The 21104-nt window shown below is 41.1% G+C and overlaps 1 protein-coding gene across 3 annotated transcripts; it reads right to left on the bottom strand.

The window, feature by feature from the left end:
- Positions 1–574: 574 nt before the first annotated feature.
- Positions 575–20697, bottom strand: tmod1 (tropomodulin 1). Of its 3 annotated transcripts, XM_047577639.1 has the most exons (13): positions 20388–20694; positions 16835–16913; positions 16650–16730; positions 15380–15510; positions 12462–12618; positions 10557–10673; positions 8948–9037; positions 6830–6960; positions 6201–6308; positions 5272–5415; positions 4873–5017; positions 4052–4151; positions 575–3070 (listed from the first exon to the last, which is right to left on the bottom strand). In XM_047577639.1, the coding sequence occupies exons 4-13, from the start codon at positions 15494–15496 to the stop codon at positions 3052–3054; spliced, it is 1128 nt and encodes a 375-aa protein (XP_047433595.1). In that variant the 5' UTR covers positions 15497–15510; positions 16650–16730; positions 16835–16913; positions 20388–20694; the 3' UTR covers positions 575–3051. The 3 variants fall into 3 exon arrangements, with proteins under 3 accessions (XP_047433595.1, XP_047433597.1, XP_047433596.1); XM_047577641.1 differs by lacking the exon at positions 10557–10673 and having other exon boundaries at positions 20388–20697; XM_047577640.1 differs by lacking the exon at positions 4052–4151 and having other exon boundaries at positions 20388–20692.
- Positions 20698–21104: the final 407 nt, after the last annotated feature.

The raw sequence follows: 21104 nt of genomic DNA, 5'->3' as shown, positions 1-21104 counted from the left end.
CCGAACCACAAATATTTGAACAAAAATGCCATGTATTGAAAGAACAAAATGACAAAAAGCCCTTCAGCGCATCATAAAAAAATATCTAAACTGTATTATATAGTCTACCATATATAAACTCTATGGTATTTATACATAGTGCAACACCCACTGACAAATAATGTCTAATCTGATAAATCTATAGAAAAAAATCAGTGATGTTATCACCGACTTAGCTTTTCCCTCTTTATGTTGCAGTTTTGGTGGTTGACACCACGTGCCATCAAAAATGTAGTACTTCTGCTTATTTTCACGCAAAAAAAGGTGCTCACACAAATGTCATAGACATACTGTGGACATAAAATGAAACATGAGAAGCCCATGTGAGTGCTTTAAATGAGTGAAGCCAGCGTTTTAATTGCTGCGGCGTTGCAGTGTTATTGTTGGCCTGAAGAGGGCAGTGAAGCCTACAAGGAAGAAGAGATTCTGAGTGCAGCTGAAGGAGCTTGATGTAATTCTTCCATTTTGCCACAGGATGTCACTGTGGTCTTCGTGTGGGAGGACACTACATGTCCAAGAAAAACATAGACAAAAATCTTTTTCAAACTTTATTTAATTCATAATTCAACAAAACAAAACAAAACAAAAACTGAAGTGAGCTATCTAACAAAACCGAGTCAAGCACTACAAAACCAGAAAACACTAGACAAAAGAAGAAAAGCGCAGGACACACAAAGACAGTGAGTGGGAGGAGTCCTCTTATACCCTTAGCTCTCATTTACAAATGTTTACATCCATTTGTTGAACATCCACATCACCGATGAGACAAAGCAGTGATATGAAATGTAATAAAATGAAATTTAATTGTCATTTCGCCCGTAACCCTGCTGTCAGACCTTTTGTGTGTGTGTGTATGTGTGAGTATATTCAGAATGTCAGCGTTTGGTACAGTTGTTCACATCAAGAAAACATGGAGGTTTCGTAAAAAATATAATGCAGGGGCTTTTAATTTAATGTCAATAAAAACAGACCCTTTTCTGCGATTTTACTGGAAGTAAAAGCTAAAGCTTCAATTTACTCGTTGTGCTGCTTACTTGAAAGTTAAAAGAAATCCTATCAAGTGTTACTGAATATACAGCAGCATTTATCCAGCATACAGCTGGACGTTGGTGTTGCCAACTGAGACGCAGTGTTTTACCCTTGATGAGAAAAACATTTCCATAATGAGCTCTGAAAGGATTAATCCAGGACCAAAGTGGAGTACTAGGTTTCAGGTGTTCAGTGGTTCCCTTAAGACCTGTCATGCATAAACACATTTAAAAAGCATCCTGAACATCTAAGTAGTATGTGTACATTTCTTTGTTTAAAGTCCCCATGAAATGAATGCTAACCATTTCAGCATGTTTAACCATTTCCTGTAGTGCAAGTGAGGCAGCCTACCCTCCCAAAAGCCTTCTGCTTGGCCAACTCCAATGACCCGAGCAGACACTGACCATACATGAGCCTGAAGAAGGAGTCAAAAGTGCAGCTGATGAGAGGGACATGAAAATTAAGAGAAAGTGTTCTCTTAAATACACCATTAGTACACGCCCCCTAGTGCAGGATGAGTCATCAATATTTTTTGTTTTTTAAAAAATAGTATTTTTCAAGATAATTGAACTATAAAACATCATTAAGGCCTTTTAGTTTGTCCCTGTTGTTAACGGGTGCGACATTGGTGTGGATAGTGACATATAGTGCAACACTAGTCGTATAAAATCACCCAAACATTACATTTGATCTCATGGGGACTTTAAATAAATAATCTGTATATGGCTTCCTTTTTTTTTTTTACCCCAAATCTAACATCCATTACTGAAATACTCCTAACCCGGATTGAGGCATTAACTTGAAACCTGTAATAAAGAATAAGGCGATACATAGTAACAACCATTTCATATTAGCACACAATTAAGCTCCAGTAAATACAAATAAACAAACAAAATCAACAAACGAGACCTGGCTGAGAGTGTATTAAAGATCCATTCAAATACTCGCAAGTTGCTTGATTTATTATGGAAGTCTCAATTAAACGGTGACTCTAGAAAATGATTTCTAGTTAACAGTCCAGTGTTTGTACGATATAATATAGTGCCATCATATTTTATTGCAAATGCTAAATAGTGAAACAGTGTCATTGGAACACAGGATTTTTTTTGTTTTGTTTTTGTTTTTTGCAGAAACATTTTTACATATTAAACAGTCAACTGAAGTTACTTGAATGCCTTCTGACTCTTTCCCAGGTCCGACTCAAATAAATACATACTGTATATAGTGACAAATCTCACAGTAGCCAGGTTTATAAATCTGTTAATTACTGAAGAATCTGTATAGCTTACTGTCCGTCATTGAAATAGTCTGCTTCAACTGAAAAAAGGGACCAAACATCAGATTTTGACAAATTAGTCAAAACCATAGATTGTAGTACTCTATAGTATACTATCTATTTTATCAAAATCAAATGGAACCGTGGCACGGCATGCCTTGTGTATATGTGGATGTGGAGCAACAACAGAACTTCTGGGAACGACAGTAATGAGCACAACTCATATACAGCACAGTAATTATAGAAATAATTAGAATTCATTTAGCTCAGTAGAAACAGGGATTGCTCACAGATTTCCATCACCATTCAAGCTGGTCCAGGTTCAAACCAGGACCAATAAGGAGTTGATGCACTTGATGAAATATTAAAGGATTCAAAATGACAGAAGTTAGTTTTTACAAAGAGTGACAGTTATTGTTGTCCAAGCACAGAATCCATGTCAAGATGAAAACTTAAGGCAACAAAACAATCTGAAGGCTGCTGCAGATGAATCCATTTGAATCCTTTAATATATACTGAACATGAGTCTGTGGTTAAAAGTTCAAAGATCACCTCTGAACCACAACTGAACCTGATGTGAACCTGATGTGGTGGATGGTTTTCTTAAAGGGGCGTCCGGGATGGTAGGAGTTGAGGGTGAACGTGGAGTTGAAGGTAGCCCTGGTTTCTACACATTTGTCCGACACTTAGGGAAGATGGGTCCTCCTTCAAGCCTTCTCTTTCTTACTGTAGATGGAGAGACACACGGAGAGGTTAAGCAGCAAATAAAACAACACCACAAGCATCATCTTAAGACATAGCACAGCCAAGCCAGCCTGTCCCATGTGACTGACATCAAGCAAGAAGAAAAAAATAGAAGGAAAGGAACAGTGTTCAAAAAGAGGCAAGAGGACCAGAGGGATGCTAAGGGTGTTCGGGCATCAGCTTCCAGAGCTGACTATTGTGGGTTCAAGTCCCATCTGGGTTGCATCTGAATTTCTTATGTAGTGGAAGCAGCTTTGGGGCCACAGGGGGACCACAGAGTCATTTCCACTTGTGTCCATGGCTCAAGGGAATCACCTAACCCCCGAACTGAATTTCCCTATGAGATGAGGGATCAATAAAGGGAAAAAAAAATGTTAATAGAGGCTGAAGATTAGGCAGTAGGTAGGAGCTACTACCAAAGGTAGAAGAGAGACTGAGCCCCAGCAGAATAAGACTATTCAACCAGACAATGGAGGAATAGTAAAAGCACAAGAAGGGAAAGATAATGTAGCTAGGATAGAAAAATGCAGCATGTTAGAGAATTATGCAGAAAACACCATATATATCAAAGCTAAAGGAAGGTGGAACTGCCAGAAAGTAAACTACATCATACAGCTTACTTTCATGGTGACAGTTTTTTTCATGGTGAGTAAAAGCAGAAAGTTGTCTTATTTTATAGAGATGTGGTAATCCCATGTACCCGTTTCCAGATCTTCTAGGGTTCTTACACTTTATCAGAAATAAAGTGAGGACTGAAGAGTGGCCTTTGAAAGCCAGAGATGACTGGAAGATGAAAAAGAAGAAAGGCGGCGGTAGGTGCCGTGGAGAAGCAACAGAAACTCTCAGAGGAGTATGACAGGAGGTGGCGGTCTGGAAAAGAACCGGAAGATTTTGGCAGCAAAGAGGCAAGGCTGAGCGGTCAAACCGTGCTGTGTTTGGGTTTCAGCTGTGTTTCTGTTTTACTTAGTCTTGGGCTTGAACTTTTTCGCGAAGGCCCTCTCCAGCTCCGGCACAGATAGAGTGAGGGTGAAGGAGCCGTCTGACTCAGACCTGACGACTCGGGCTTGAAGACGAGGCGAGCAAAGAGGAAAACGTTATCACACGTTATGACACGTACACTCATGACAAGCAGTTTGGGAAACAATGCGAGCAGATTGTAAAACCATTAGGAACAACTCAGACAGTAAACATGTCTTGCGCTAAACCTTTTCTGGAGGCGAAGACAGACTCAAATATTTGTGTTCTCCCTCTAAACCAAATTCAGCAAAACAATGTTGTTGTACATGTTCAAGAGTGTACAAGAGTGAAAAATAAAACCATTTCAATCTCTACACAACATGATTAATATAATTACATGGCTGTTTTCAACATGTTCTTTCTCTCATGCACAGTCTTTTGTTAGGGCTGATGTCACAACTTAGGAAGGCCCCGTTTTGATTGGCTGAGGCTTTCTGGCCGTACTACTGAGTTACCGGCCGATGATATCACTCGGATTCTTCAATTAAACTCAGATTAGAGCAGGACTCCAGGAGATATAGTGAAGATAAAGTGTCAGCGCTGACGCACAGAGCTACTAGTGCGGCCAAACGCAACACGACTGAAACACTTTGTTTGAGTTTCATAACAAACTCAAGCACACTGAGGTGAATGTGTCATCAAATACAGTATGTGCTTCAAATGTTATCAGTGTTGAGTCCAGCCTAAAAACTGCTGTCATGTTCCCGGTGCTGTATCGTTGCTACTGGATGCACATGTGTGTGTGCGTGTGTGTGTGAGAAACCCACCCAGGTCATTGTTGTTCATCATGGCGTTGGAGCCTCGGAGGCGCGGGCCCTGCTGGGTGAAGTGGTATCCAAACTTTAACAATGTGGTGTTTTTCTCCAGCATGCTGGCTATCTCCATCTCCACCTTGTTGCCAAACGGCTGGCTCTGGAGGAGGAGAGGTGGGAAGAGAGGGAATGAGAGAAACAACGCAACCAATCAACCACAAAACAGCCAATATGGTACGAGAGAGAGACGAGAAATGAAAGAGCTGTCACAGATGACCAGCGATGCAGTATGACACATCACAACGGAGCCTAGAAGCATTAGTCTGAAGTGGCAGCGACAGCCCGTTTACACTACTTGACACACACATACCCTGTCTAAGTGTGTACTCCATGCAGTGGGTTGTGCGTTGGTACCTGATTGTCTATCTTGAGCTCCTGTAGTGTGCTGTTCCTCTGCAGGGACTCTATGAGGGCCAGGACTCCGGACCCTGTTATGAAGTTGGACTCGATATTCAGACTCTTCAGCGTCGTGTTCACCTTCAACATCTCCGCCAGGGCCTGAGCAAACACACAACACAGAGCACACAACAACACTCACTGAATCTTAATTCACTCACTGCTCTGAGGCCATTAGCCCTGTGCCCAGTAGCTTCCAAATCTAAACACTTTCCAAAAAGGATAAAAAGAGAATAAACTGGTGACGCTGCAGGAGCAGAAATATCTTAGAACAGTTTTGGACCCCAAAAGGCAGGGCTGTTCTGTTGCCAGTCTTTAAACTTTTATGCAAATCGTACTGTTTACCATTTCGTGCAGCTTTCATACAGATCATTTCTCATACTGCATAACTTGGTTTCATAAACCAGACTCTTACTCCTCTTTATAATAACACTGTCCACGTTCTGGCCAAGAAACCACTGGAACATTAAAAAACAATACAGTTCACTAGGATTTGACAATCCTATCAAATATTCCATCCTTGCTCTTACATTTAAGCATCTCCACCATTTAGTTCCTCCTATGGCAATGTGTTCATAATAACTAGACGCCAACATAGAGTACTGCGGAATACAACAGAGTTACACACTCTGCACAAGCTGCACGTTTAAAGTAGATTTGATATTTTAAAATGTTCTCAACAACAAATAAATAAATAAAATGTCCCAAAGAGAAACCTCATCTGCCCACCAGTCATTTAGTATGCATTTAGTAGTTGCAGTTATTTTTAGCTTCTTCTTCTTTTTTTTTTTAGGAATAAATATATAAGTGAAGAGTGGGAAGGGATAGATCAGATATTTAAAGGAGTCTTTTATTAAAATGAAAGGTTAGGTCTTGACCAGACTTACAAATGCTACGGGGTCGTTGCTCCTGGTTCCTACGATACTGAACCTTTCCACCACCGTGTTCTTCATCAGAGCCTCAGCGTATCCCTTCAGAGTTTGGATGGGGATATTCTGGGTACAAAACAGACCAAAAACCACAATGATTTTCTGAAACCGCAACGGGTTTTGACCTTTATTACAACAAATTACAAGAGTAAAGAGCAAATCTAAGATTCCATTTCTGGTTTCTGGTGATTCTGTGGTTTCAGCCACAAATCATACCACATGGTTTACACAGTGTGTGTGCTGTACATAGAGCAGAGACATTTAATTTAACTATTTTCATTTTATCTACTAAAGCCATAGGTTATAAAAAAAGTAAAAATGAACATTTTACTTAAAAATAGCACTTTTAAACTGAATTTGTGTCTTGTTTTGAGACACCATGATATTGTATTATGAGTAAGAACATTGTATTTGCTCTTGTGATAATAAGAGGCTCAATATTTTTGTATAACCAACTGTGCTGTAGTTCATATAGGCCGACCAAATCCAAAATACTTCAAAATCAAGCCTTTTTGTTATTGATTTTACTAATTAGTATTAAGCTCATGCCCTCTCTATTTATCCTCAACATGGCCCAAAACTCCAACCTTGATGTTATTGAGGTTAACTTCCACCAGATCAGGATCATTCCTCTTCACTCTCATCAGAGTGTCCTCTACATCAGTGGCGTTTGGCGCCTCATCGGGGACCTGCTTATACTGGGTGCACTGGATCACACCTGGGACGACACACAAGGCAGCATGTGAATAAATCCGTTCTGTCTGCTCTGAGTAAATCTTACTGCAGGGACTACACATAAAAACAAACATGCCGTCTCTTTTGACCACTAGGCACATGTCCTAATTAAGAGTTTAAGAGTGTGCCAGTTTCTAAATCCACTCCAGCGGACATTATAAACAGCATTATCTGGATAACGGATTGCTGCAGAGTCTGTTAAAACATCTTCTTGCCAAACACAGCACAGTTTTCTATACTGTTCATGGACAGTATAATGTTTTCCCACAGTCAGTGAACACGTTAAATATTGTTCTTGGTCATGGAGCTCTCAGCTGGTTCATAACTGCTGAAGCATTTCTCAGTAACTTCATATTCATCAGACCGACATAAGTATGGTATCCATCTTTTCAAGAGAGAAAATAAGTCCAGAAAATCTATAATTATCCAAATATTTTGCAAGTTTTGTCTTGACAGAGATCTGATGTTCACAGTTACTGAGTAGTCGATGCTGCACTCACACACACACACACAATGTACAGTATATACCAGAGATTTTGCATATGTATAAACTCCCTTTTCTGGCACATAGCAGACTCCCGTATTTTTTCTATTGTCCCACATGTTCAGTTTCTTTTGTACTAACAGTATCATATTTTTGTAAATTAGTCTGATTTATTTATGGCCTGATGGGAGTTTTTCCATTGTGTTGACTGAAATTCCCTAGATTACAGTGGTGTGACTAACTGTGTCGGACCACCTTCCTGATTCCTTCCAGGTCCTAAAACAGCAAAACAGCAAAACTGCTACCTCCAGATTTTACTGTGAAACACATTTTCACACCAAATGTAAAGGGACACACACCTTCTCAAAAAAACTTCAACTTTTGTATCGTCAGTCCTCAGAGTATTTTCCCAAAAGTCTTGGGGATCATCCAGAGGTTTTCTGGCAGAACTGAGTCAAGCGTTTATGTTGTTTTTGCTCAGCTGTGGGTTTTTTTCTTGAACTCTGCCATGAGGCCATTTGTGCCCAGTCTCTTTCTGATGGTGGAGTCATGAACACTGAGGCGGTGAGATCTGCAGTTCTTTAGACGTTGTTGTGGGGTCTTTTGTAACCTCTTGGATGAGTTGTCGCTGTCACTGTTTCATGTTTTCACCTTTTGTTTTCACTGTGATTCACTGGAGTCCCAAAGCTGTAGATATGGATTTCTAACCTTTTCCAGACTGATAGCTCTCAGTTACTTACTTTCTCATTTTGCTCCCTAAATTTCTTTGGACCTCGACATGATGTGTAGCTTTTGAGGATCTCTTGGTCTACTTCACTTTGTCAGCCAGGTCTTATTAGAAGAAGTCTCCAGCATTCTGTGTGGCTACAGAAACTGAACTCAGGTGTGATAAACCACAGTTTAGTTATGTTTTAACAGGAAGGGCAAACACTTTTTCACACGTGGTCATGTAAACTGTATTTTATGATGACTTGTTTTATCTTTGCCTTATATTTGAATTTCTTTGATGCTCTGAAACATTCAGACCTCTAAACAGTGGCCCAAGTGCATCTGTGTTCGTATGAAGTAGGGAAAGTACTGACAGTACTTGGAGTATAAAAGGCAGTGTATACAGATGACTCATTCGCAGTACTATTCCTGCAATCCATTCCTGCAAAAGCTTTGTAAAGTTCCAGTATTTACGTTTATATACCGATTCGCTTAGTTTTATTGTATGTTATAAAATAAACCTACATTCTGCCAAAATGAGATCATTTCACTTGATTCCAGCCCAGCGAGCTTCAGCATTTTTCTTGGATGAAGTGTTATTTTCTTTATACTCGTCGAGTAATCTGCTTTATTTTAGGCTACTCGGTTGTTGAAAATCCCAGCACCACAGGAATCTTTGTGCCAAGCCAACACAGGTCAAGCAGCTTAGCTCATACTGTATCTCCCAACCAAGACTCAGACTTTTTGGTCCATGCATGCGGATGTGTGTTTTACATACTGTTGAGGCCTTGCTTGTTGACTATGGTGCTGCTGGCCAGGGCTTCATAATACTGCTGGTTACTCATCAGGGTGTGCATGCCCAGGATGGCTGGAAGACAGCAAGAGGACAGAGAATGAAGAGAGAGGACATCAGAAAAGGAAAAGGGAAATAGAGAGAGCGATGCTGATAGCCAAGAGACTGAACGACCCTGTAGCTGCAGCCATACGGTGGACCACCATGCTCACACAGGCAGCACAAAAGCACTTGAACCACAAGCAAGTCAAGCCCGACACGGACAGTTTTAAATAAATACAGCTCCACTTTGTACATTACAATGATAATGGATGTCAAGATATCAGCCTGTGGAGCCGTCTCATCAAGGGCATGCTCAGTGGACACTTCATAAAAGAAGCAGTTTACAGAGAATTATTGCATCGTTTGACGCTATGTCAGAGAGATTTAGATAATGAGAGCAATGCTTGTTTATTTACTGAACACAAGCTTAGTAGCAGGTGGACCTGTTCACTCAGGGACTGGCTCTCCTCAAATGATTTCAATCCCTGGTTTAAGTAGGAGCCTTTCTGTGGTTAAAACTACGAACCCCTAGGACAAAGTTAATCACTGTAAACTTCAGACTTCAGCTCAGTGTATTTGTTTGATTAATTTATTGTACCTAACAAGTCCTATTGTCTTTGTTTTAGTTTTGTCTTTGGAAAGACAAAGGTTGATAAAATCTCAGATCAGTGTGTAAACCATGGAGAGGGATTCATCTTCAGTACTCTTTATAATGTATGTTTTTTTTGTTTTTTTTAAATAGTTTGTTTGGGTCAAAGCATAAAAAGCTGTGATTCAAAAGATTTTTTAGCCAAACAGATGCAAAGTTTGTACATGCAAGGATATATTGACAACATACTGCACTAAACATAATGCAGACGTGATAAAAATGTGCAGTGCATGAATAGTGTCAAGCAAGTGGATGACGCATCCACAGTGAGTGGACCTGTTTTCCTGAGTGTCTTACTTTAAGCAAAAGAACAACGTGAGCATGAAAGAGGACCGGAGTGGTTTCATGCATAGTGTGCAGTCTGCAGACAACCTGCATGGTGTTCAGCTAATGGACAGAGAGTTCCAGCAGAGATGGGTCAGGTGGAGAAAATGAAGATACTGATGAGGAGGTGAGGGGAAAGGGTGGAGGGAAGATGGAAGGAGCGCCTAGTAGAAGTAGAAGCAGATTATCAAGGGACAGTTACGGGCATGATGGTGCGCTTATGATGATTAGAGAAGGGTGTGGCGAGAGTGAAGAATGATTAGACATTTTAAAAATATTCAGCAGAGCAAATTAACATTATGAACATCACTTGGTGGCTTGTAAAGGTATCTGAGCGGGTGTGTGCATCAGTGAGGATGCATTCATTCAGAAAACGAGTGCTATTGCTTAAAGGGTAAACAGAGTTTTTACAAAATGTGTAATAATCTGGTGGAAGTTTGAAGTGTGCACACAAAATAATCTAAAACCGTTCTAGTGCTTTAAGACTAGAGTGTTTGGTAGGATAACACCAATACTCCTAATGCATTCGCTGTAACGCGTGTAACTGCGTGCAGGTGTGTGTGAGCCAGGGTGTGTTACCTGCAATGTCACAGAGTTCAGCATCAGTAGCACTGGACAGGGCTTCCTCTAGCTCCGGCTCCAGAGTCACACTCTCTATGGTGGGGTCCACACTCTTTTTAGGCACAAAAGCTTTTCCTACAACGTGATGGGATGGGTTCAATACAAAGAGATTGACTACCACTACTACTACTGCTAATATAGTGTTTGTTCATGGCAGCGTGCAGAAATTGCAAATTATATTGAAGACACAGTCTGTGTTCTTTTGGACGTGTGCGAATTCGTTTCCCCTCTTCCCTGCAGGCATGTTGATCACTAGTAACGTTATGAATTATTTCCAAATCCTCAGGACAGCGAGCCAGCATCAACACACTACAGCGCACACTACTATATATTACTCTTATACTCCACCGTTATTCAAAATATGACTTTGATACGGCTCATGTAAACAGCATATTCTAGATAAGACCCTTTTCCAGTTGTGTATCATGTACTGATATTAGTTGGGCTTCGGAGCACACTTTGAACACGTGGATGCATCTCTGAGGGCTTTTTGCCCAGTTTGTGACAAATGAGAAACACTCTGATATCGACAGTCGTTTGGATATAAAGGTTTTGCTCATTTCCAGTAACAGGTTGGAGACGTTTTCTAGAAGGTGGATGAAAGAATGAAAAGAGGACACAGTGTTTACGCAGTCAGACACGTCCACTATCGGTGTGAACTGCGTGTAAACAGCTGAATATTTTGTGCGTATAATATTTTAGATTATACTGGACATTTCAGAAAAATTCCTTTTTCCAAGTTGGATTGTGATATTTGCAGGAACCCCAGTGTGACAGGAGCATAGCGCCATGCTACATAAAAACCTAACACCACGAACCTGAACTCATATCTCCTACTGAAATACGGTGCATACAGTACAATGTGACCATAAATGTTGTCATGACAGAGGCAGCAGAGATCAGTACAGTCGCCTAAATTAGATATGTTACATAACAGTCAAGTCATCTCAGGTGAGCATCCATTCATGACCTGACAACAAGCTCCTGTCACTTCATCTGGCTGACTGTAAAGACCAGAGAGCTCTGTTTGTATTTGTGTGGTATGCTCCTGAAGTTTCAGCCAGACATTTTCTGACCTCCATGTAAACACAGGCTGAGCAGCAAGAATTTGGCGACAGGCTTCTTGAAAGTCATCTGTGTCTTCTTTTAGTTATGAAGTCGAACAACACTTCCGAGCATACCCCAAAAGTTGCAGCAAATGAAGTGGGCTTCGTCTCTGCCAGAGTGGTTTCGCCCCGTGCAGTGTCGGAAGTGGAAACCACACAAAAGCAACAACCCCGGCAGAAGAGCGCATGACAAACGCGAACACAAGGGGACCTTCTAGAGTTTCACACACAGACGTCTGGTATGTCTCACCATCCATCACACAACTCTTGTGTCTGGTGCTGCTTATCTGACCAGCGTCACATGATCTGATCACGTATGGACTTGTGGAACTTGTGGCATTCAGGGTCCATTGCAGATTAATGTTATTTTATGCTAAATCCCCACATTTGAATATTCAGTAAAACATTCAGTTGAAAAGCTTGCATAAATCAGATAACTGGATTGGGATAACTGTTGTGTAGCCGGTGACTCTCAGTAAGAACACACTTGCATGTCCTCTCACTGTTTCTTCTGCTTCCATCAGGGAGTTGCTGCAGTTCCTCGCTGCTGGCAACAGTTTCGTTCCCGATTTTGAAAACTCCCCCCAAGAACATATTTGTATTATCAAGCAGGTTTATCATAACATGAATTCTTATTTTTCACTAATCTGCTCATTATTTCTTTAATTTAGGCAGTGAAAAAAATATATTACTTCTCACTCTACCAAGGTAAACTCTCTAACTGAGTAACAGTGAGTGAGAAAATACCAGGCCCTACCTCTCTTTTCCCCAGTGAAGGGCACCAGGTCTTCTTTGTCAGGATGCTCTTTGGCCTGTTTCTCTAGATGGGCCAGGAGGTTGTCTCTCTGGAACGTTCCTGTTGGTGCTTTCTTAGTCTGATCCTTCTGCCGCATCCCAGCAGGCAACAATGCGTTCTGGACAAGAACGGACATTTACCTTTAGTATAGTATTATGCAGTATTAGGGTTAGAGCTCATCAGTGTTGTGCGCTGATGCCAAAGGAGTTGTTTCATAAAATGTGTCAGTTTTAGCTGGGGTTGATTGGCTCTCATGACCACTGTGTAAAACAGATACACAGTTATTCCCCTGAGATGAAATCTTCCCCCAACTTTCCTTCCAGTGGGAAAACGACGTGGATTTACTTTGTTGAATACCTTCAACTGTCAGATGGATTGCTGTGGGACTTGGCGCAAATACACCTGGTAACTACAGTAGAGCTCCTTTATATCTAGCACCACCAGCAGGACATATGATGTACTCATACTCCCAGCAAAACTAATCATATTGAACGCTAACATGCTAAAAAGTGCAATTTTTATCCTGTCATGTCCCTAATTCAACATAATATAATATAATATAATATAATATAATATAATATAATATAATATAATATAATATAATATAATATAATATAATATAATGTTTCAGCACAGTAGCATTTTATTCATAGTTGCTGGGCCTAGATAAGACCAATTATAAAAAAGTGAAGATATACAGTAGACACAGTGGTAAAACATCTTTGCTCTGGTTAATTTAACTACCATATGAGTCCTTATCTCTATCTCCCTCACAGGGCCGAAACATTTCCCAGACCATTACTGCCTACCAAGTTATTTTCAACCTAAAGCAATATTCAAAACCAACCTCTGAGAGGTGCTACTTATAGCCTCTTATCTTATCTGCCCTCTCACCACTCAGAGGGCTCTTTCTTTCTCTCTGTTCATCTACTTTCATTTAAAGCTTCCAAAGAGTAAAACTGGAGGTGCAGCGAACAATTCAATCCAAAAACACGCTAAACAGTTTGCACAGCCTGGCCAGTCTAACGTGCAAATAATAAACCAATAATAAAAAACACAAGCCAGGACTATGTCACACCATTACCACAGAGCTCTGTGTGTCACATGGATTTATGACCTGTACAGGAGTACAGGCCTGTCCAAGCATTTTACTTTGAACAGTATGAGAACCTCAATCTACAAGGCATGACTTTATATGAGCACGAGGCTGAGATCAGTACATGTCGAAGAAGGTTTGTATCGCAAAGTATATTTGTTGCCTAATAACAACACATCCCCCAGATAAATAATAGGACCGATTTGAACTCATGTTTCCAGCTTCAAGCTTTGTTGTTGGTCGCTACTCAGAAACGTATCCCTTCAGCAGCCAAATGCTTCCCTGTTCTTACAGCTAGCCACTAAGTGATTACATACTGTCTCTGTTAACAGTATAGTTTATGATGCACAACTTATTTCATGCCCTTGTATTCCAGAGGGTCTGTTTCTCAGTCAATCACGTGGGTGAGTGAAAAAAATCCCTTTATGGTAAACTTTCCATGATTTCAGAATTGTTCCCACAAATATGTAATTTGTATTAACCAACACATCTAAACTGGTTCTTTAATTTGGAAACATAATAAATCTCAAGTGCAAGTTCCAGCCACAGTGTCTTAAAAGAGGTAAACAGGATAAGTCAGGCCAAGCTGAAGAATGTACCTGTTAGACAATTCTGTCTTTACCGCAACACAACCTGTTCTCTCAGTGCATGCCTGTGAATTGATCTTTCTGTAATCACTATACAGTTGGCAGACATGATGGCTTTTTAGGGGTTTACTGGAACTGGTGTGGGAAGGCTTGCTGGAAATGTTACAGTATGTTTCAAAGCAAATGGGCACTTTACTGTTGTGTAACTGTTGACCCTCATAAACAGGCGCAAACTAAGTGAGTGCACACATGCATGGCCTCGCACTGTTTCTTCTGCTTCCGTCAGAGGGTCGCTGCAGTTACTCACTGCTGGCATCGGCCTCGTTTACACACACACACACACACACACACACACACACACACACACACACACACACACACACACACACACACACACAGTCCTCCACATTATACCATTCCAGTCATCCCTTTGGCATTGAGGGGGACTCCAGTCACTTTATGAGTAGTCAGACATTCATCTGAAAGCTGCAGCAGCTGCTGTCATCACCCCAACCCCTGATACATCACTGTGTGTTCTAATCAAATGCAGAGATAAACACGTCAGAAAAAGCAACAGGACATAAACACAAGTGTTCCTGTAGATGTGCTCAGTACAAAAAGAGAAATACTGGGAGGACTAAACAGGCTCAAACCTCTGGTGTTATTACGGTGTCTGATCCATAGGAGTTTTCTCTGTGGTCTCATTTTCTAAACGCTTCCAGAACTTCTTCCCTCATATACCTGAATAACACTTCTGTCAGTTTTGTTTGGCTGCAACATTTCTGCCATTGTCTTAATTGTTCTAACTTATATATAGATACTGTAAAACATACATTTTTTATTATTATTATTGTAAACCAATAAATCTAAACTCCTGTGTGACCACTAACTGGTTGAAGACTGGCTGCTTTTACCCCAAAAACATTTAAAACAGGAAACTTTCATTTACATTAAAGCTATTCCCTCGTGTGTACATTCAAGGGCATTAAATGTTTGGCACTTTGCACAGGCCTAAAACAGAAACGACCTGCTGAGGGCAACTCAAATGCAAACACTATGTGGGTCTGGTGATATATGCTTCACTGCAGTATATTAGATCAGGGGGTCCGCTGAGCCTGTATGACCCCATAAATCCCCAAAGACACCAACATACTGACAACAACTCCTCCTTGCAGACTTATATATTATAAACTTACATCGGGATCCAGCTCGTCTAATTCATCCTCTAACCGCCGCAGCTCTTCATCCGAGAGTTTCTTCAGGAGCTCGTCCTCGTCTATGTCCCTGTACTTCTCCATCTCCTTCCTCGACATTATGGACAACTCGCCTGGAAACGTGAATGATGCTGTTAAAACATTTAGCGCTGGTTGGATTTTCTGTGATCTAAAGTGGCATCACATTTGAATGGAGAGCTTCAGGTAGAACACAGATTTGGATAAACAAAATACACTATCTTAACCAGTTCTCATGCCTGGTTTCCATCGACACTGCAGTTGCCTCAATGGCCACTTGAGGCTTGCTTCAAAAGTGAAATAATGCTAGGATGCTTGCATCCTAAACAACAGTTTAGATCTCTATAGTTATAGTTGAAGTCCCCAATGTTGTGAACCGGACAGGATGAACAGGATGATGTCACAGTGTGGCAGCTTTGAGTGACAGCTGGGTGGTTCAAGTTGCTATGTATGTCACCCATCATCCATCCATCCATCATCCCCTGATACTTGTAATGAATTATCTAGGAGCTGGGTGCAGTCAGGCACTGCCAAGGTGGCGACAGCTGGTGACACCTCCACTGAACTTCAAAACCGCTCTTCAGGTAATCATTTGGGTGATGTCACAAAAGGCTTGTCCATCTTTATATTTAGTTATTCTTTAAATACAAAGCATGTTTAGCTCCTGTAATTCATTACATATAAAAGGAATGCATGCCCTTATTAAAGGACATGTATTTTTTAGGATGTGTTTAAGAGCGTGGTTTGCCCTGTGGCCCCAGCTGTAGCTACACCACCAGTCAAAGTCTCATTCAATTCAGTGAGAAGTGTGTCCAAACGTTTGATTGTAGTGTACCTGACATCATTGGTCTGAATAAATGAAAACCAGAACCAAATTCTCCAGCTAATTCTTTCTGACTCGATAGCACATGGAACATTGTCTCTGTAATCCACCACAAAGTTTACATTTCAAGCATATTCAGGTCAAACGTGTGATTGGTATAATAACAAAAAACATAGCAAAAGGAGTTTGACAAGAATACTGGAGACCATGGAGGCTCCTGTAGTAGGCAGCGCACATCCGGTCGAAGTAAAGTGGAAGTGGCAGTTTCATTTCCTGAGGTAATAAAATTGCCAAAACCAGTATCACTTTTTTTCCCCCAATTATTCTTATTTTTCATGTATTTCTCGGGTTTCTGACATGTGCCTGAGCTATGAGACTCTGTGGTGAGAAATATTCAAACTGTTGGCTCACCTCAATGACCCCTCCAAATGACAAAGACAAATGTAGGCAATCAGGAGCCTGCGGAGTCTTTGGTTGAAGACGGAAGTTTATCTATGGGTGGAAACAGTAGTTTAACGTTTAATGTTTCAAGAATCGGAAAAAGCGAAGCAGCGTAATGAAAGGACGAGAAGCAGATATACACTAACGTCTCTTACCTCAGTGACCCCCAGCTCAGGGGTAAAATAACAGCAAAGGCAGGCAAGTGGCCTTAGCGCTCCTGGGAATGCAAGAGACCTGAAAGAGGCAATTCAATAAATATTCTGTTATGTATGGGGATGTGGGAAATATCATATTCTTCAGTTTGTTTCACCTGCTTTACTTATTCTCAGAGCATTTTTTTCTGTAGGTTCTCGTTGGAATAAATGTCTTAGCTGATGATATTAAAGATTGTTATTTTATTTTTGTTCTTTATTTCACAGTTCATCTAGCAGCCCATTTAGTGTATGTTTCTTATGAGTCCATTTGAGTGTAATTTTAGCCACAGTGAATTTGTCAGAAAGGATTTCTTCTATCGGAAAACATTTTGGGAATGCACCAAGAGTTAGAAGAGAAGATTGACCTTATCTTAGCTCAGCACGAAGACTTGAAACATGGAATGTCTAAACTGTTCAAAGTCGTTAGTTACATGTGCAGATATGTGTATGTTTTTTTTATGCTAAGCTAAGCTAACGGTATGGCAGCTCTAGTCTTTCCTTTACCAGACTGATCTTGATATCCATTGTAGTGCTCCAGTGTCTCTTAACTGGAGATGAAGCATTTGACGCTGAGGTTTGTGGAGCGAATCAGTCTCAGATTTAAGAAACCCAACTCTGCTGGCCTCTACAAGAGGTGTGGGCATTCAAACTTAGAATCGATGTAAGAAAGTTGACACAAAAAAGTTCAACCCTATTACTTACTGACTCACTGATTGTTATTGCACTAAAAGTATTGTATTGGTTGTGTATCGTGACAAAAACTGAAAAGCCTACACGGATGTCCTGAACCTGTTTGTCATCACAATGTGTTTGAAAAGAAAAAAAAAACAAGTTTCTACTTTTTTACTGACACTTTCAGTGTTATATCCTCTTGGTGACCTTATGCTGTAAAGCAGTGTCACAAGTGGAGCTCTGCTTTTTGTCCTCAAAGCGCTCTGCAGGAAAGTATTGTATAAGTGATCCCTGGATAAACCAAATATCTCCTCTGGAAATGTGTTTTTCTCCTGTTTCTATGGATGACCGCTGTGAGGACATCCTGTTTTAATCTGATGTTGATGGATGAGTGGAAGTACAACATTTGTGGGTTAAACACCACCTGGCGTCCAGCCACCGGCTCTAAACCCTGGTTCTTTGATACTCTGGGCCGAGGTCTGGCAAGTTTTGTCCTGCTGTGGATGTCCACATTACGACATCAGCTATAACCAACACCAGTGGGCACGGCATCAGATCATGAGAATGTTCACAGATTAGGCAGAAAATGTTGAAATCAACCTCAAAACCAGGAAAATGCTGCATTCAAGGTGAACAGTATTTCTTTTTGATCTTAACTATGTCAGCAAGTGTGCTGGCTACCTTCCTAAAAGGTGGAGTGTAGCGAGTCGTTCTTCTGCTTTCTCTAAGCTGTGTGACAAGACAAGTTTCCAAAACCAAAGATGAAGAACTGGGCTGAACTCCAACTAACACTGCAAGTCTACTGGAAGACGGCGACCTGCTCTGATGATATCAAACAGTCCCTTGCTTGAATTTATAACATTTTTTTCAAGCTCCAGCTTCATTACAGGACATTCACTGGGCAGAAAGCAAAAACAAACACAATGTACCCTGTAAAGTCAAAAACACTCGACATAACCCTTGACCTCTGAAACAGGCCTGTCCACAAGCATCTAACAATAGCTGCACACATGTAGGATCATTAATCAAGTCAGATGTGTGTAAGACCTTGACAACGAAGTTATACCATTGTTAGCGCTGTCTTATAGTTACATCATCGCAGCCTTTCTCACAGGGTTCAAAACTCAGATATCTCCTTTAAATGTGAATCCTCCAGATAAGCAACTCCTGCAGCGACTTATTATACTGGCAAACTCTAAGAGCAGCTTCTTTTGTAATTCTTTCAAGCAGATTTTAAACGTGAACCTTGGTGCAGATTTTTCTGCCATGAAAACTGCATGCGTTTCTGTAAAACTCACACATGGCAAAAACCTCTTGCAGATGATAAATCAGCACACAACAGAGCAGGCAGCGAGACGACTGCGCCTTTATGGTGTTTCAGTAGACAACTTGTCTAGGCTGCACGTGAATTTACTGCACGACTTAAACTCGCTCTAGATCAACTGCCATCATCTCTAGGCTTCTGAGGCAACCTGGTCTGCAAAGTTGTATACTCTTTCAAAGATTTACATAGGAATAAAAAGAGAATCAACGCTGCAGACTCCATACACTGCATCTCTCTAATCTCTAAAGATTGTGATTGCCCAGTTTAGCTCCAAAACGCCTTAATGTCTGGTAACCCAGATGATTCGGTTTGAAGGTGGTTTTGTATTTTGAAAAGTGTCAAAATCTTTATGGTACATGAGCTAAAGCTTTACTGTTCCACTTGTATGGTGTCTGTGCTGAAAGACTGCAGTTGTAAGAGTGGCACAGGACCCTGAAATGGCCCAGCAGCAAACAGCTGAGAGACAACTGGTCTGCCTTGTTGGGTCACATGTCATCAAGCTTGTGCCAGAAGACAGGGTGCGTGTTTTCTGAAGGCGGAATTGCGTTACAATCAAGAAAACCACGATCAAACAGCCATTAAATCCACTCCTGAAAACTCAACCGTCCGTCACTGAATGCATCTGTCATGGTGTCACCACTTAGGGGTGCAATCTGAGCATCAGTAAGGAGTCATTTACTGTATCATGATCTGAATGAAGACGGACCTCCAGCTGACTGCCTTGGACCTGAGGTCAGGCCATGTGAGCATTCTGCAGAGGTCAAAACGTCCTAATGTTCAATCAAGTGTCTCTTCGCCAATTAGAGTGTTGCTTCAGCAGGCGAGCTGCTAGAAAGAGGCATTACTAAACCAACAGAAGATTACAACACATACGAAAGCACTGGTGCAGGTTTCTGATGAAGAAACACCATGAAGCAGAAAGTTCATGGCAGAAAGTGGCAAACTGTTTCTGTAGAGAGATGACCAAAAACGCCTCACAGAATGAATGGCCCCATTCTGATAAAAAAACAAAAAGATACCAAAAGGTAATAAAAATAAAAGATACAGCTACATTAGTTGTACAGTGATGTAAAGTAGGTCACAGAGAAACTGACAAGCAACATGTCGGCAGACAGCTGTTGCATCTAACTGCACTTGTTGAAACCCTGCATAGGCAAGATGGTGATGCATTCAACAATTTAGTCATAGCTGATGCAGTCACAGTAGAAATAGAATAAAATTATACAAATAAAAAGATTAAACCACTACCACTAACTTTGGGTTTTGACTACAGCACTTAATGTCCTTTAATAGCCAATAAAATATTCCCAAACAATTATAATCTGACATCACAAGTGACTTCTAAAAGCTATCCTTCAGTCATTTAGGAGAACCCCTCTTTATTCTCAAACAGAAAGTTGCATGTGCGTGTAAATTGTGAACAGTCCTCAGGTTAATTTTTTATTCTGAATATGCGATCTTCGGTGATTTGCCTGCTTTACTGCCCGCAGTATGTGTCTTTTGCATAAATTTCGTTACCTCCTCCAGCGCTATTTATAGCCGGCCGGTCCCGCTGGGTGACAGCAACGAATACTTTGACCAGATATGGTTTCCTTCAGAGCCGCCTGCAGTCGCACTGCGAGGTCCGCTCCGCTGCAAGCTCCCAAATACTCCGGGATCCACCAAAAACACACACTGCGCTACAACAGACCGTCCATGACCCGCGGATAATCCTCAATACAGACGATTTCAGTGCGCTCACAAAGTTTCCTCCCCCGGCCCTGCTCGTTTCTCGGTGGGTTTGCGGAGGGTGAATCTCATCTCCCGCAAAGGGCAAAGTAAACTTATGGAGAGAGAGAGATCCTCCTCCTTCTCCTCCACCCCCTCCCCACACATGGGTGCCCTGTCACTCCAGTGATGTCATGGAGTGGCACAGCATCCATTGTCGGACATGACGACGTTTCCTCATACAAGGAAGCCAAGGGGGGTTTTCTTTTTAGATCTGCTTCAGGTCTGAGATGTTGGTGAGTCGCATGAACCCTCAGGTCCTTCCACAACATTTCTACTAGATTAAATTCAGGGCTTTTTACGTGGTTGTTCCCAACCATTCATTTTGTTCTTCTTAAACCATTCTGTGGTGCTTGGACTGATTGTCTCTTCAGATTCAGCCCTTGGCGAGATATCCTGACATTTTCTTTTAGAATTTGTTGATAAATTCAATGGTCCACCAGCAACGGCAACCCTTTCCCTCAATAA

The sequence above is a fragment of the Mugil cephalus genome, chromosome 2, assembly GCF_022458985.1.
Source record: "Mugil cephalus isolate CIBA_MC_2020 chromosome 2, CIBA_Mcephalus_1.1, whole genome shotgun sequence".
NCBI lineage: Eukaryota > Metazoa > Chordata > Actinopteri > Mugiliformes > Mugilidae > Mugil > Mugil cephalus.
The sequence above is the reverse complement of the archived record's forward strand: the minus strand, read 5'-3'. Positions and strand labels throughout refer to the sequence as shown.